At 38.2% G+C, this 14,946-nt stretch overlaps 6 protein-coding genes across 9 annotated transcripts; 2 read left to right on the forward strand and 4 right to left on the reverse strand.

Moving 5' to 3' along the window:
- Positions 1 to 570: 570 nt before the first annotated feature.
- On the reverse strand, positions 571 to 1,114 carry LOC105688567 (putative defense protein 3). The gene is made up of 2 exons (XM_012404994.2): positions 871 to 1,114; positions 571 to 782 (listed from the first exon to the last, which is right to left on the reverse strand). The coding sequence occupies exons 1-2, from the start codon at positions 1,112 to 1,114 to the stop codon at positions 571 to 573; spliced, it is 456 nt and encodes a 151-aa protein (XP_012260417.2).
- A 1,950-nt stretch (positions 1,115 to 3,064) lies between these two features.
- On the reverse strand, positions 3,065 to 5,164 carry LOC105688596 (palmitoyltransferase ZDHHC6). Its single transcript, XM_012405039.3, has 7 exons — positions 5,023 to 5,164; positions 4,763 to 4,944; positions 4,585 to 4,669; positions 4,238 to 4,512; positions 3,944 to 4,156; positions 3,684 to 3,871; positions 3,065 to 3,599 (listed from the first exon to the last, which is right to left on the reverse strand). Exons 1-7 carry the CDS (start codon positions 5,075 to 5,077, stop codon positions 3,461 to 3,463), a joined length of 1,137 nt encoding a protein of 378 aa, XP_012260462.1. The 5' UTR covers positions 5,078 to 5,164; the 3' UTR covers positions 3,065 to 3,460.
- Positions 5,165 to 5,170: 6 nt separating this feature from the next.
- LOC105688595 lies at positions 5,171 to 7,517 on the forward strand. 3 transcript variants are annotated; one of them, XM_048657230.1, is made up of 3 exons: positions 5,171 to 5,312; positions 5,616 to 6,437; positions 6,524 to 7,517. In XM_048657230.1, the coding sequence occupies exons 2-3, from the start codon at positions 5,706 to 5,708 to the stop codon at positions 6,809 to 6,811; spliced, it is 1,020 nt and encodes a 339-aa protein (XP_048513187.1). In that variant the 5' UTR covers positions 5,171 to 5,312; positions 5,616 to 5,705; the 3' UTR covers positions 6,812 to 7,517. The 3 variants fall into 3 exon arrangements, with proteins under 3 accessions (XP_048513187.1, XP_012260460.2, XP_048513186.1); XM_012405037.3 differs by having other exon boundaries at positions 5,305 to 5,440; XM_048657229.1 differs by having other exon boundaries at positions 5,306 to 5,512.
- LOC105688587 (importin subunit alpha-7) lies at positions 7,216 to 12,504 on the reverse strand. 2 transcript variants are annotated; one of them, XM_012405026.3, is made up of 8 exons: positions 12,226 to 12,504; positions 11,242 to 11,451; positions 10,961 to 11,152; positions 10,677 to 10,897; positions 10,331 to 10,594; positions 10,047 to 10,251; positions 9,639 to 9,942; positions 7,216 to 9,551 (listed from the first exon to the last, which is right to left on the reverse strand). In XM_012405026.3, exons 2-8 carry the CDS (start codon positions 11,449 to 11,451, stop codon positions 9,355 to 9,357), a joined length of 1,593 nt encoding a protein of 530 aa, XP_012260449.1. In that variant the 5' UTR covers positions 12,226 to 12,504; the 3' UTR covers positions 7,216 to 9,354. The 2 variants fall into 2 exon arrangements, with proteins under 2 accessions (XP_012260449.1, XP_020709526.1); XM_020853867.2 differs by having other exon boundaries at positions 10,961 to 11,155; positions 12,226 to 12,497.
- Positions 12,505 to 12,536: 32 nt separating this feature from the next.
- LOC105688604 (protein MIX23) lies at positions 12,537 to 13,573 on the forward strand. The gene is made up of 2 exons (XM_012405052.3): positions 12,537 to 12,689; positions 12,899 to 13,573. Exons 1-2 carry the CDS (start codon positions 12,639 to 12,641, stop codon positions 13,283 to 13,285), a joined length of 438 nt encoding a protein of 145 aa, XP_012260475.2. The 5' UTR covers positions 12,537 to 12,638; the 3' UTR covers positions 13,286 to 13,573.
- Positions 13,574 to 14,909, reverse strand: LOC125501423 (UPF0389 protein GA21628). Its single transcript, XM_048657237.1, has 4 exons — positions 14,754 to 14,909; positions 14,382 to 14,545; positions 14,157 to 14,250; positions 13,574 to 14,063 (listed from the first exon to the last, which is right to left on the reverse strand). Exons 2-4 carry the CDS (start codon positions 14,539 to 14,541, stop codon positions 13,850 to 13,852), a joined length of 468 nt encoding a protein of 155 aa, XP_048513194.1. The 5' UTR covers positions 14,542 to 14,545; positions 14,754 to 14,909; the 3' UTR covers positions 13,574 to 13,849.
- Between the last annotated feature and the right edge of the window lie 37 nt (positions 14,910 to 14,946).

Below are 14,946 nucleotides of genomic sequence, written 5' to 3' on the forward strand. Positions count from 1 at the left end.
CGCCGTAATTTATCGATGGCACTCCGAACTTTAATTCCCTCTGCCATAACGGGATTAATGGATGAGATGAGGGATACCTCCCGCACGCAAAAAATTGTTCAGCTCAAAATTCTGGAGCTTTATTGACCGGTTTTCTTGAAACCATGGGAGTCGTTTTGCCGATTAGCGACGAATTGCTAGTCAATCATATCGTGCGATATACCGCCGGATCTAGTTTCGTCATTTATTCGTGTGGGTAACGGTAGACAAACTCCATCTCGATTTATTCCGATTGAGGATAGAGTTAATGTCATTTTCGCGTTTCAACTAAAATATAATATGCGAATTAGAGCGATTGGAAAATTACGAAATCAACGCCATCAGCTCTGGAAAGTTTTTTTCAACCGCTGACTTTTTCAACTCATTTATGCTCACAGGTGCGAGAAAACTTCAGCCCCAATCTTCTACATTATCATTATCGGTCGAAATATCGGCAAACTCACTCAAAATAACTCGAGTAATTTGAAAAGGAATTCAAATGAACGCTGCTGACCGTATCATAAGACAACGTAACAATGATGAACGTTTTACTCACGTAAAATAAACTTTGCCCCTAGCGTTATGGGGTGCGTTCCATATGAGGGTGGCCTGTTGTTTCTCACGGGGGTCAGCGTGGGTCACGGCACTACACTCAGGATGAGTATTGGTATTCGGAGTTTGGGCCCAGGATCCCACCCAGTTATCGGTCTGGGCGTCTCTCGCCTGGACGAAGAATCCCTGAAATTTCTCCCCCTCGATGGTGACTGAAAAAAAAAAAAAAAAAAAACAGCTTTCGGATGTCGGCAGATCGCTATTTGATATCGATGAAATACACGGTGCGAGGACGATTACCCGTGATTTGTGATCCAGGTCCGTATTCGGACGATGACGCTGTGATGGTGTAGGGGTTGGTGTGATGGGGTTGTGGTCGAGCCTGTCCGTGATATGGTTGATTGGGTCGTGGTTTTACACAAGCGTCGACGGGGGCTCCGTCGGGGAATCCAACGACGATATTCACACTGGTGAAAATCGTGACAATCCCGATGATTGTGAGCGCGGTTACCTGCAGACCAGAAGAACCGATCGTGGCACGCATCTTCACCCCCCCTTGTATAATGCCAATTCTTGGTAGAGAGATTTTTGTGGTGAAATCTGTCTAAACTCAGCTCAATGTTTCCTGGCGCTGCTGATCGTAGAGTAAATTAGTTTTATTTAATCAGAAACTGTAACTCGAGCAGCACCCTTATAATGCCGATTATGATATCGTCCCCTTTTTGTGTTGACCATGTGACTGCAAAAATTCCATGTTACAGAAAATTTCTGTTCCCGATATTGATATTTGGGATCGGGTTTTGCATTACAAAAGTACTTCACAGGGTTTCTAGCGAATAATCTCAAATTTGGGAAAAATATTAATACGAGGTTGACGCAGAAAGGGGACGATATGCGATGGGCATTCGCTGTGAAACCATTTTAATTAAAAGCCGAAGTTCGATTAATTAAGGAGAGATAGCATTTGTCGAGGCAAGTGCAGAAAGTAGAACAAAGAAATTCACCTGTTGCCCGAGTTTCTCAAATTCCCTTTTAATGCTTTTACGTATACCTGCTGCGAATTGCACCCGTATATCATCATAGCGTTTTCATCAGAATTTGATGCTCATACGTAGAGACGTGTTTTTTCCACGCTATAGCTCCTGCTCTTATTGATATACGCAGATAATAAATTCGCGCCGATTCAATTGAGAATTCCATCGGATTAGCTGGTGAAAGTTTTTTACGTCGGGTGAGTTTTTTTTTATTTTTTTTCTGAGCGAGCTACGGAATATGAACAGGAAATCGGTGCTGTTGATGCGGTAATATCGCCGCCGGCTACCCCCGGCATCAGCTACCCTAAAGCGAAAAAGTAATGGAAACGCACCTTTCACGGCTTTTTTTATCAACAATTGACGAAGCCAAGCAGTTGAGCAATGAAAATCAACCGCAGGGCTTTGAAAATATTTTTTGGGATTTTTTTTTTTGTTCCGATACCAATTCAGTCTCGTTATTACTTTACCACTGTAGCGTAATTCAGGTATGGGAAACTGCGAGAGCGTGAGTATCACGTGGCATCTGAATTATAAATTATAAAGAGAACTGAGACGATTATGCTCTTGTACGTAGAGCTTGTAATTATATTTCGAGAAGGCGAAAGAGAAGATCAAAGTAATATGAACTAATCCCAGTGAAATAAATTACGTGTTTAATATGAATGAAAGAAGAGAAATTTAGAATTCATACAGATCGAAAGGCGTATTTTTAGTTATAAGAAACAGAATTTGACGAAAATCTTTGAAGCAGTTTGAAATGCACGGAAACTTATGTTAGGCATAGCCAGACATAGGGGAACGCGTGGCAATATGGGGTAGCGGGGCAAGATGGGATATCCCAAAAATTTCGTAAAACTTGTTTAAAATGATCGAGAAGGACCTCAAACATCATTTCAGATTGAACATATTTTTCATTTGTACCCTATATTGCCCCGCGTTCCCCTATGTATAATAGACTTACATTGTGATATTTTTGACGTACGAAAGGGATGAAATTTGAAAACGTCCCGACGAATGTGCGGCTTTGAAGTAACTGCGAGCAGACAAGTCGTGAGCTGATTTTTCCTACAGCTTCGAATATCTCACGTGTACGGGTACGAGGTGTGTAACAACTATATCGTTAAAGGTTTGTAGAGTTAATGCCCCTACTAGGATTGCCGTCAGAGGTGCAGAGCAAAGGTGGGTGAAGGTGGGTAAAGTGAGCCCGAGACGCAATTCACTTTTGCTAATTGTTACTTTCACTCGATCCTTACCTTCGGACGTAACAACCGGATCGCATTCCTCTCCTTATCTCGCCAAAGCAACGCAAGTTGCAGAAATTCTACTTCCAATTACACCAAGGTTTTCTACTTTTCGTAATGACCGATCGTGTAAACGTGTAGTTTGCCGAGCAGACCCATTACTGCATTGTGCACACATGGAAAATATATCTTCAACTTATTATCGCGATACAACAATGCTCTTTATCTAATTATTATTGTTCGTCTTTATTTTTTCGCACAAATATTTTTCCGTACACACACCCAGATCCATTCATTTTGCAGGGTCCGATTATGTTATCGGGACTATTTTACAGAGAATCGTTTGATGAGAAAATAAAAAAATACCGTATCTATAAAAATTAGTTCATTTTTCACTGCGGGTGAAAATCACTCGCAGTTTTCGTACACTAAGTTTAAAAATAGCCTTATAGACTATTTTGTGACACTTGCTCAAGTTGATTACTAAATAATATAATGACAATGGAATATGTGCGAACTTCCTTCGTACCAACCCGCACGAACAATCAACGCGCTATTGTACGTATACAAAGATATTATAATTGTACTAGGAATAAGTTTTGACAGCATGGTATTTCAATCCCGCTTAATCGACGGTTGTGGGTATTGACCACCAATTAATTCCACACCGCATGCCCGTGGGAACCAACCACGTACTCGTTCCGGCTGAGTATCACCGCCTTCATTGTTTTCTTTTTCTCCAAAGAGCCAATACCTGTCGTAATTACTCAAAAATTTAGTATTATGAAAATATTTTCGTAGATATTGAGAGCTTTTCATGGTGCTTATTATTACTCACTTTCGCCATCTTGTAACTAGGACAGTGTCATTTATGTTAAGTTTTATTCGAGGCTCGTCTGTACATGGTGGATGGCATAACACTGCACAACCATAGCTAATTGGTACCCAAGAACCAGAAGCGGCAGAAGCTACTCTGTACCTCAGAGCACGTTTTCGTTTTTCTTGCTTTTGAGCAAGTTGCTCACGCTACAAGTCGAGGAAAAGGCTCAATCTTCTGTTTGCAATATTTCATCAAAATGATTATAAAATCAATTTTACAGTCAAAGTGTATTGGTCACATCCCTCGATGACTGGCCATGTAATACCATCACCTTTTGGAATGCAGTTCCACGTTAGAACATCTCTGGTATCTACAAGCCAACCTCTGGAATAAGGGTGGCGAAACTTCTCACCAGTTCCATACCTGCGGTACTCAGCCTTCTCATTTATCCAATCCTCTATCCCAGTGCGATTTCTGAATATCGCTCTGAGCTGGAAGGATGTAATAAGAGAGATGGTTTTTTTGGACATAATTCTTACTTTCTATTCGAAGAGTCACAACATCGAATTTACCTGGAAATAAAGAAGCATTCCAACAGCCAAGACTACTCCGATTGACAATCCGATGGTAAAGACAACTAGAATTAGTATAATCACCGAGGGAGGTGAGAATGGCAGCATTTTCAATGAGAGAACGCTAGTTAACCATGAAATCAGGGTAAAAGTTGACATGCAACAGCCACCAACAGCGCTCATCAAAAATGCTGTAAAGTGGCCATGATTGAAGTGTCCCACACAGTTGTTTATCCATGGACAGTGATGATCCATTTTCATGATACATCGATTGCCTGGAAAACATAAAAATAATTTAATCCAGGTCTCCAGGAATTGAGTCATGAAAATGATCCACCAAACCATACATTTCCTGCAATGATGAGATCTTGGTGCTTTGTATCCAAGACAGGTGGTGCAGGATTGTAAATACTGCGTGTCTGATATCTGTGCCTAGAGATGGAAAAATTAAAGAAATCAATATTTAACAAAAACGTATATGAATTAAGTATTATATACAAGCTACATGAAGATGTCTGGACATACCGGCTTCCATTGGTAAGGCAGATAGCCTGGTCCCTCATAAATCGAGCTGATAAAATGATAGAGGGTCGAACCACTGAGGATAAAAAAGCAAAGGAAGTAAATGGTGGCATAAATACTTTCTTCCGGAGGCCACCACTGTCTACTACAATGTATTGTCATCAACGTGATGATTTTTACAAGTCCTGAAATTTTATTGGAAATAAAAGTAGATGATTGACAAAATTGATACCTAAATATGAAGAAATTAAGCTAGTTCGTACCAAGGGCAGTTAACGGTCCCCAGTGACATATCCTCTTGAACGGGCCGGTACACATTGTCTATTTATCATAACACAACAATATCGAATGTTTATATTTGAACAATAAATTAACCTCAAATACTTCAGCAGTTGGAGTAAATTTTGACAAGCACGGCGCACCGGCTAGGCATCGTGAACTTCAAAAAGTCACCGCCCCGCTAACACCGGTAATCTCTTCTGTTGGACTGGTGCAAATTTGAGAAGTGTGGTTCAAACTGGTACCTTTAAAAAAACCTGGTTCACCGAGTCAAGTAAGCCAACGTCTGAATTCGTTGACGTCTACGATCAGATAACTGAAGAATTTTTATGGCTCCCGATAATTTATACTCGATCATACCTGTTTATGTCAATATGCACGAGGATGTGTGATGATAATAGTGTATGTATAAGTACATTCAAAAAGACAACTACAAGATATTTCATTGATCAGGGTTGGGATAGGTTGAAACTAGTAATATAGAAATTTAATCTTTGACCATAGCTTTAATAGAACAACATTGGCCAAAGTCACTCCAAAAAAGCTAGAAGAGGTGTATCGTTTTTATACTTTTCAGACTGAGCATGCAACAAGGAAACCACCAACTGGTCCCAAACCACGCCAACCCATTCACAAAATAGACTCACAGTCAATTACAACATATACAATGACCGGATCGACCAAACGAAATAAAACTCGAAGACCTGCTGCAAAGATAACAAAAGATAATTATATGGGCACAAAGTATTCCCTGTCAGGAGGAAGGCATTCTAAGAGTTATTCCAAAAGTATAGATGATCATTCAATAACGAGTGACGAGGACCAGAAGGATACTTCATCAGGATCGTCTTCTCCACAACACGAGCGCTCAGTTTCCACATATCAAGGCTCTGACTGTTCTACTTTCTCAGAGAATGACTTTTCCCAATTAGAAGTGGCTCAAGCAGTAATCCAGGCTGAACACTGTGAACAATCTTCCCGCCAGAATCAATCATCCTTTATTTGGTTAATCATAATTGGGGTGGGAATTGTTATGTGCTGCTTTATAACACAGAATACATGGTACACTAAAACTGGAATCAAAGAAGTGTTTAATGAGATGAAATTGATAAATGATATGGGTGCTTTGAGAAACGTTTTTCCATCACAAAATGACCATGTATGGACAGAATTAATTACTGGCATCAAAGACGTTGCTGATGGAACAAATAAGCCTGCCATATTTCTCTTATTGTCTATTCATGATGAAACGACCAATTGCCTAGCTAGAAAAGTGGCCAAGATAGCCAGATCTGCTCTCAAAGGTAAAGGTGAATTGATACTGACGCCTGAAAAGTTGGAGAACAACAGTAGTAGAGTCCTTGCATACAAAGAAGAGATCACACAAAGCAAAATTGTGGTATATATTTTTTTTGATTAAATTGATACAACCTCTTAAACAAGTCAGAGTTTGGAGTTGCTACTTGTGATTTGTTTTTCTTCCAGATTATCTCAGATATATTGAGTATTCAACCAGAAGCATTGAAGGCATTTCATGATATATTGGACCATCACAACCCAGTAGTCGATGAAGCCATGTATCTGATTACCATGCAGTCCAAACTATATGACATGGACAGACTAGATAATAATGTTGCAGAATATGCTGAACGACAATTCAGAGATAAATTTTCAAAACTTATATTGGAAGATAAATTAGAACCTTTAATTGTCAGAATTACAGCTGGTGGAATTTTACCCATCAGAGAAGAAAAAACTTTTCCGTGTACATAAGGTGCGTGGACATGCGAGGTCACGGATTTTGTATACCCTATATTCTGGTTAGAAAACGAATGAGGTTCAGACATAAGTTGTATATTATTTAAATTTCCCATCTTTGCTCGTAAAAATCAGGCTCATATGATTTTTGCAGCTGGAGTATTTTCAATTTGAGTCAGCGACTGTGTGACAATTCTGTAACAGGAATATGCTGATCAGAATCAATGAATTGTAAAGTATTGTTTTAGTGGTATTGATAGAATTTTGCATACTTCGAGGTATAGGGAATGAATTGATAATTAAATATAACTCTTACTCGTCGTAATAAGCACAAACCCTACACAGTTGTACTTGATATTTGGTGCACTTTCACTAAAATAAAAAATCAGTGATTTTTACCTATTGTATGCTGTACACGATTATTTTAACTTTTTTTTATTTATGCCAAATGATCATACACAGAAAACACAATGCTACAAACCAATTAATCTCTGGATTCAAGTACACCAGGAGAAAACCACCCTTAATTTTGATTTGTGTTTGTTCATCAGGGTATAATGCTGTCAAGTCTAACAGGGAACTATTTATGTAATTAACTTAATTTTTCATCTTAATAACTCAGAACGAACAATACAAGGCCGATTTCTACTTCGTAGTTCGGTCTTTTTCACGTCTAGATTTCGGTATAAGGAATAGTAAAGTAAATAAGGTCAAAATAACGTTCCATGTGTATGATATTGAATCATTGTGTTGGCATTGTGGCGTAGCGGTCAGCAGTCCTCGTACTGTTATACATAACGTCACAAATCACATTTAGATTTTTCCCTGTTGCCAATTCATAATAAATCACTCGCTTTTAAACTTACGTTTGAGAATAATCAAAAGTAAAACAATAAAATTAGAGGACAAATTTCAGGCATAGCATTGACATGAGTTTACTGGATAAAGATATATTAGTTCCAGCTCTGACTCGAGCAGGAATGGTATTATACGGCAAAAATCAGAGAACGTTATGATAACTATTTGAATTATTAGAAAAAAAATAAAAGGCACCCGATAGATGTGTCACGAATTGGCCAGGGATACTCAATTGCAATGAGCAATTTGACAACAGTTTTAATTTGTCGTAATGATCGAAGTCGGTAACTAAAAGTAGGTAGTATACATATATAGTTTGTATAATATAGTATGGTATCGTCGAACCTAAATAATAAATACATTTTATACAGTCACAGACCATTTATACAGAATGTCCGAAATGTTTTTTAAACTGTTATAAAACTCTTTTTTTTCGATACAACAGTGATCCCTCATCTATCATTATTACGCGTGGAATTTTATTCCGGTCGCTACGAATATTTGGATACTTTTTCCACATATTAACAAGCAACCTATCTTTCCACCTAATTTCTTCTCCAATTAAAACGCAGGCAGAACTCTTTCAAAATTCTTCCGAGAAAGCAAACTAACGTTGAAAGACTTCTACCAAGTTTAATCACTTAGCATTATCTTTGCTTGTTCCATTTATTGAATTAAGACTAAGAAAATGTTAGTAATCATATTGCACAAGCACAGTTAAAAAACTTTTACTATATTTCATGCCTAATTCACGATCTACGTCGAATATACAATAATAGAAAAAAGCTCAGGTTTTATATAGAGCAGGCCTAGAATCGAGCAGTTTTTTTTTATTTTTATCAATTCGTGATGGATGTCTGTGGAGCAAATAATATATGCGATTTTTGAAAACGAACTGGCAGCTCAAGGTTTCACTGAGAAAGAAACAAGATTGGGATGTTCGAAATATACGCGACAGGAATCATCGTCGATGTCTTCTACTGTTTTTTTTTTTAATTTTCTCTCTTAAACCGTTTTAGGGGCAATCTGTATAGAACGGCCTTATAGTTACAAGATACGTATTTACAGTAAAAAACTTTAATTGGTCATGATCCTATCTAGTGTAATAAAGAGTTGAGTACCGCGTTGCGTAAGGTTGTCTGTATTTGCTACGTAGTCGCGTACTTCAGTCGTTTTAGTATCTTGCAGTTTGCAAGTCTCCGTAATTCTCAGTCAGTCGAACGTCATTTTAGTAGTTAGTTTATAATACTACTTAACATTAGGATGTTTATTTCATCTTCATTTTGATAAACTGAATATGTGTACCGCATATCATGTTTTACGGACAGGTATAGGTATGAACTTTAAAAGATATAGGTTCTGCAAACAAGTTATCAAATTTAAACCGAATTTTGAAATTTTCAACAAAAGCCTCGATCATAAAGGTATGCATATACATATGTAAGTATGTATACGTATACATACACATTGTAAATTATACAATACATGTATATATTTCGCTCTAAAATTAGAAAAATTGTGTCAAATCTTTTGATAGGTATACATGCGTTTACTGTTTTCCTGATAAATCAAGTGAAGAAGCACTTGCATTGGGTTATTTTTAATCTTAGCGAACACACGCTAAAATAAAAGCGACGAATAAATCGAATTAAACAAAGGTCGATCTGAGGTCAGCTTGGATGGCAAGGCTGACGTGTAAGTTAGAACTGAAAACCTTGAACAGGTAGTTGCGAGGAATCTGGTGCTGTGAACTGAAATTGTTGACCTTGGGAATCAACTTGGGGCGCAATTCGAACGTCATCTTCTTCAGAGCCAAAGTAACGCTCTATTATATCAAAGGCTTTTTTATATATTTCCATATTTTGATGTGACTGAAGGAATTCTATTTTATCCAGGCCTGAAAACAGATAAATGGGGGAACACATTCGTGAGAATCAATTAATCTCAACATATCATAACAACTCAACTTAGCATATTATCTTACCGTAGCATTCTTCCATCATAACAGCGTATGGATTTAGTCCATTGTGCGTGCTAGTCTCTTGCTCACCCAATCGCAGTATGTTTTCTAAGCCATTTAGAGCGACTTGTACAATCTTGGCATCCATAACGGTTAAAAGATCGCACAGAGGAGGAATGCAAGATTGCGAAGCCAAATATCGAATCTGGTCTGCAGTACCTCCACTAGTTGCATTGGTTATTGCCCATGCTGCCTCTTTGCGTGTTTTGAATTCCGCTTTTCCCAAAATATCAATGAGAACTGGGAATATATTAGCTTCGATAACTGCCTGTATATAAGAAACAAATCAAACAACGCGCAACTTTTTAGTGCAATCAGTTTCCATCAAAGTAAACAGTCGTGTCTCAATTATGTAGAAATTTAAATACCAACCTGTATCTGTTGGCGATTACCCGCAGTGATGTTTGATACAGTCCAGCAAGCTTCTTTACGTACAGTTTCACGAGGTGAGCTCAACAAATGCAAAAGACAGGGTAGCGCTGAACAATTGAGGACCACTTGTGTCTGTACATCATCACCAGTTACAATATTACCAACTGCACGTAATGCAGCACTTACTACATTATTTTGGGTGTGCCTGTAAAACGAAACGAACATGTATCGGAACTACGAGCAAGTCTATATTTAGGTAGATCATTTATGCAATAGAAACTCACATTAGAAGCTCTACTAGACGTCTGCATACCCCGGCATCAATTACAGCCTGTATTTTGTTGTTTGGTCCATCGCTAAGGTATGATAGTGCCCAACATGCATCGGCCAGAACGTCCTGGTCGCTGTGAAATAGCAGTCGAGCGAGTACTGGTAGACACGGTGCGACTTTTGTGAATGCTGGGGCAGGATTCTTGCCCCGGCATAAATTCGACAGTGCCCACACTGCGTTGCGGGTCATCGATAAACGTGTAACCTTTGATAACAATCTGGAAATTAACAATGTTCTTAATCAGACGACATACTTTTGGTGATTGAGACAAACTAGATTCTACGTTTTGGTATACTTACTGAAGAAGAGGAACAAGGATGCCACTGTTCAAAACTTGATCTCGGCACTCAGGACTATCGCCCGCAATGTTACCCAAGGCCCAAATGGCTTGTTCTTGTACATCCTCGTATTCTGATCCCAAAAGTTTTATGAATGTGGGTACTGCACCCGTGTCGATGACCATTCGTGTCTGTTGAGATGTACCGCTAGCTATGTTCGTCAATGCCCACGCGGCTTCGAACTAAGATGTTCATTCAAGTTACTTGAACAGGTTTTGTTAAACAACTAACAAATAAATACCAACCTGTAAGGTTGCGTTTGTATCATTTTCCAGGAACTCGACAAATCTTGGAACAATCCCAGTTTCTATGACTTCGTCTATAGGTGGGTTTGGTTCCTTGGATAACAATTTTCTGAATTTCTGTGTAGCTGTTAACTGGTCTTCGATATCAGCACTATACAATGCCCGTATCATTTCAGGTGTTATCACTGGTGGCTGCTAAACAAATAAGACATTGAACAACGAATTAGTTATTATTCAATGCAAAAGAATACAACTGTAAAAGAAAATAGCGCCTGAAATACCGGCATAGGGGCAGGTATAGCATATTCGTCTGTTACTGATACAGAGTCCTCATCAGTCACAATGCTTGGGACATTTCGTCGTTTGGATAGCTGCTGTTCACGTTTCTGTTTTCGGAGCTGCACTCCTTCCTCTTCTCTCCGTCGTCTTAACTCTTGCGAGTCGAGTCCCACGTTTTTGTAACGATACTTGTGCGTTGGACCAGTTGACATCTAATAAATCGCACAAAGAAATAAAGAAAAGGATTACAGATGCGTATATTAAGCATTGTCGGCTAACTATTTAAGAAGTTTAAGTCTACAAGATTTTGTAAAAACTTTAAGCCTGAAGTTTTTGATTTAAAACGTATTTTTAATTAATTTCTTCTTGTATATCGAATAAAACGTCATGGAGCAAGATATAATCCATAAATTTTGTTAGCATTTCTTTGTACAGATGTTAATTATTGTAGTTCTAATGATATACATAGGATGAAAGTGTGAAATGTGAATTCATAACTATAAGGGAGCATGGTTTTTGACAAGGGACTAGCGACAATGTTTTCTACAGTATGATTGCTGAATAGAAACAGCAAATTCTGTGTAATTGGTGTTACGTGGAACTAATTTTATAGCTACATGCCTGATTATGAGTTATAGAGGAATTTTTATGCTATTTTAAGATCTTTTAGTGTAATGGTGTTAGATTGTTGAGCGTGATTTGGACGTAAATGATGTAAAGTATTCAACTTCAACGCCTGATTGAACATATCTATGGTTCCAATTACTGTTTATAATCGAGGATTAGTCACATTATCGGATCCGATTAATAGCGGGGCCGATCACTGGGGTTATTTGTAGAATCGGACAATGATTTCAGAAAGGGAAGGCTAAGTAGGAGTTGACATTTATTGTAGAATTTTCTCGAGCCTTTTATACCATGAAATCGTCGCAATCATAGATTTTAACGGTGAAAATACACTCTTCAGTAATGAGGAAAGTACTTACGATGTTTAATTGGCTTGATTCGATGGTTAAACGTAAAATATCATAAGAAAACTCGTCACGATCGCACTTTCGGCACAGGTTCTTGTCGTCCCAACGTTCTCAGTTCTCACCTCACTTTTATTCAGAATTCACAAGCTGCGTCAGGCGGAGGAGAAGCCTTGGCGTGATGTGTGAGATCTTGCCGCAAGGAATCACGGGTTGACTGAAGGCTAATTCGAATCACCGTTTCTCTTGGCTTTCTTTTTCTATTTCATGCGTTTCATCCACTAGATGAGGAAGAAGGAATGATCGTCACTGCTGAAGATCCCGCCCGGCGCCACCAAGGGTTTCCATGGAGAATGAACAAATGATAGGTCGACCAACAATCCCTCAACAATCGACTTATTCCTTTACAATTCGATTCAATAATCAAAATGGTTACCATCGTTTCGAACATGGACTGTGGTGATTTTTTAGAATTCCAGGTAATATTATCATCAATAAGAATTGAACAAGATGTCAAGCAATCATATGCTAACTCTATTTCTCCCGAGCTCTTTATTTGTGACTGTCACCGGTTCAAATTTCAGTCATTCTGCTGTTCGGCGATTGCTCGGCGTCTTGAAGGTTAACACAGGCTCGGTGCGCTGAACAGAAGAGGAAGATTCTAACATTTGTGCTCAAATTTTTCTAGGATAATTTACGGAACATGAGGCTTTTGGATGACAAAATCATCTACACATTAAATACAACAATACCAACCGAATCATTCAAAGGTCAAGTGGATGCAAAGGGAAAGTGCAAGGAGCTTTTTAACCAAATTCAAACAGGTCATGCTCAGAGAGCCGTAGCCATACAGAAGTGTATTGGCGCTGCTCGAGAACGAGTGAATACTCTTAAGGAGCAACGGGATGCCGGCAAAGAGAACCCTGAAATTATTAAAGCACTAAGAAAGGAGCAGAACAAGTTACGTTTGTTGCAGTCAGAATTGAATGTAGAAGAAGTTGTTAAACAGCAAACTGCTCGTGTATATTCCGAGCGATGCCGACCATTCTACAAACCTCCAAATCTAGATTTATGAGGATTGAATTGATCCGGACTTTCTTTATACAAGTAGTTGTTTTTTTTTTACAAAAATGTACGGTGACATAAAGTTGATTAGCATCATAATATTTGAAATTGTGAATGCGCCCAGCCTCTCAGCCAGAAAAGCCATACCATCTGGAAAGTGAACATTTATCAACAACCATTTTATTTGCGTTTGATCACCAATTTATTTTGTACTCACATTTCGTGAATACATGATAGCAATAGACTTCTATAAAGTTCTTGAAGAGTGGTGGTGTAAATAAATATCTATAATATGAAATAATGATGTATTCTACCTTTCAAAATAGAGCATTTAATTCAAGTATTCTCAGGTATTTAGCAAAACCAAGTTACGTTACTTTCGATATTACAAGCGATGAATACACATATATTATATCTTATTGATTGATCTGGCACACGCAGTTTGAACATACAACACAAAATGTTTGTCCAGTAGAATCAATTAACGAAAATATAGCAATCTATAGAGTGTGAGAATCAACCATAATCGATTTAACACTAATTCACTCAATGAAAAATATTTTAGAGGTATTTACTACTTTTTTTCTCCTGCAGTAGCTAAACTTTTTTGATATTCTCGCTGCACTTCTTTGTGCCAATCAAGGTTCCGTTGATCAATGGTCTCTCCTCTTTTCTGGGCTTGTTTGCCAGTGTAGACCATGACCATTACTCCAATCACTGTAGCAATCATCATTAAATTGGCAATGCGGATTCTGAATCTGCTTTGTGTCTTGTTCATAGTTTCAGTTCTGAATGAACAAAAAGGACAAGTAACAGATGAGCAAAGTTTTTCTTATTACATGCGAGGTGGGAACTGGCTTCAGTCATTAAAATATACTCACGAAATTTTTGCAGGTATTTCGTCGACATTTCTAAATCTTTTCATCCACACAAGAACCTTCTTATCCCATTTAGTTGGTTCGTACATTCTTGGACCTGAAATGTAGACTACTTTGATAGAGTACTGCCTTTGTTTCTTCAAATTAAACAAACAAATCATAATAATACACTCGCATCTCTGATACCAATAGTATCAAAATGCATTGTTGGATCAATTAATGACTGACCCAATACAGATTCAACATTTGAATCTTGTTGGGGGCTAGGTTCTTGAACATTGCTGGTTACATTTGTGGTAGGCTTGGACTCCCTCAATGTTGGATAATTTGAGATCAGTCTTGTCTGTCGAGCTCGTACGACTTGGCAGAGAGCTCGTAAAGAATACATCTTCCTAGGTCACAAGGAATTAATGCATGAATTTTTTTTTTTACTTTGGCCATGGCAACATCTCCTGATTCTCACTTCAAAGTGATAAACTCTTATTTCGGAGTTATATTTAGATGATATTCACCACAGGGGAGTAATTAGCGAATACTCTGTGGCATCAGTTTTGTATTAAAAATATGTGCTTATATAAATCAGTGACAAACTCGACTTACTCGCTTGTAGCTGTCGCGATGAGAATTGACTATATCACTCTGTTATCGAAGTCGTCGGTCATGTATCTGTATGACAGCACATTCTATTTGCTGCTGGTTCGATCGTTGACTGAACGACTGAACCGACTGAACATTAATCTTCACTCAACAGTTCGATGTACGTACGTACGTGCTGCGATCTGCCGTAATAACG

Source organism: Athalia rosae, chromosome 6 (assembly GCF_917208135.1).
Source record: "Athalia rosae chromosome 6, iyAthRosa1.1, whole genome shotgun sequence".
Taxonomy (NCBI): domain Eukaryota; kingdom Metazoa; phylum Arthropoda; class Insecta; order Hymenoptera; family Athaliidae; genus Athalia; species Athalia rosae.

Excerpts from the sequence above, each read along its gene's own strand:
- LOC105688567 (XM_012404994.2), bottom strand. The coding sequence starts at position 1,114 with ATGCGTGCCACGATCGGTTCTTCTGGTCTGCAGGTAACCGCGCTCACA. Across the intron at positions 783-870 it reads ACCTGGATCACAAATCACGG|TCACCATCGAGGGGGAGAAA; the intron begins GTAATCGTCCTC and ends TTTTTTTTTCAG.
- LOC105688596 (XM_012405039.3), bottom strand. The coding sequence starts at position 5,077 with ATGTGTACCGGCCCGTTCAAGAGGATATGTCACTGGGGACCGTTAACT. Across the intron at positions 4,670-4,762 it reads TGCCTTACCAATGGAAGCCG|GCACAGATATCAGACACGCA; the intron begins GTATGTCCAGAC and ends TTCCATCTCTAG. Across the intron at positions 4,157-4,237 it reads GAATGCTTCTTTATTTCCAG|CTCAGAGCGATATTCAGAAA; the intron begins GTAAATTCGATG and ends ACATCCTTCCAG.
- LOC105688595 (XM_048657229.1), top strand. The coding sequence starts at position 5,405 with ATGTCAATATGCACGAGGATGTGTGATGATAATAGTGTATGTATAAGT. Across the intron at positions 5,513-5,615 it reads GTTGGGATAGGTTGAAACTA|ACTGAGCATGCAACAAGGAA; the intron begins GTAATATAGAAA and ends TATACTTTTCAG. Across the intron at positions 6,438-6,523 it reads TCACACAAAGCAAAATTGTG|ATTATCTCAGATATATTGAG; the intron begins GTATATATTTTT and ends TTTTTCTTCCAG.
- LOC105688587 (XM_020853867.2), bottom strand. The coding sequence starts at position 11,451 with ATGTCAACTGGTCCAACGCACAAGTATCGTTACAAAAACGTGGGACTC. Across the intron at positions 11,156-11,241 it reads CTATACCTGCCCCTATGCCG|CAGCCACCAGTGATAACACC; the intron begins GTATTTCAGGCG and ends TTATTTGTTTAG. Across the intron at positions 10,252-10,330 it reads CGTCTAGTAGAGCTTCTAAT|GCACACCCAAAATAATGTAG; the intron begins GTGAGTTTCTAT and ends TTCGTTTTACAG.
- LOC105688604 (XM_012405052.3), top strand. The coding sequence starts at position 12,639 with ATGGTTACCATCGTTTCGAACATGGACTGTGGTGATTTTTTAGAATTC. Across the intron at positions 12,690-12,898 it reads GTGATTTTTTAGAATTCCAG|GATAATTTACGGAACATGAG; the intron begins GTAATATTATCA and ends AAATTTTTCTAG.
- LOC125501423 (XM_048657237.1), bottom strand. The coding sequence starts at position 14,541 with ATGTATTCTTTACGAGCTCTCTGCCAAGTCGTACGAGCTCGACAGACA. Across the intron at positions 14,251-14,381 it reads AAATGTTGAATCTGTATTGG|GTCCAAGAATGTACGAACCA; the intron begins GTCAGTCATTAA and ends TCTACATTTCAG. Across the intron at positions 14,064-14,156 it reads GAAATACCTGCAAAAATTTC|AACTGAAACTATGAACAAGA; the intron begins GTGAGTATATTT and ends TTGTTCATTCAG.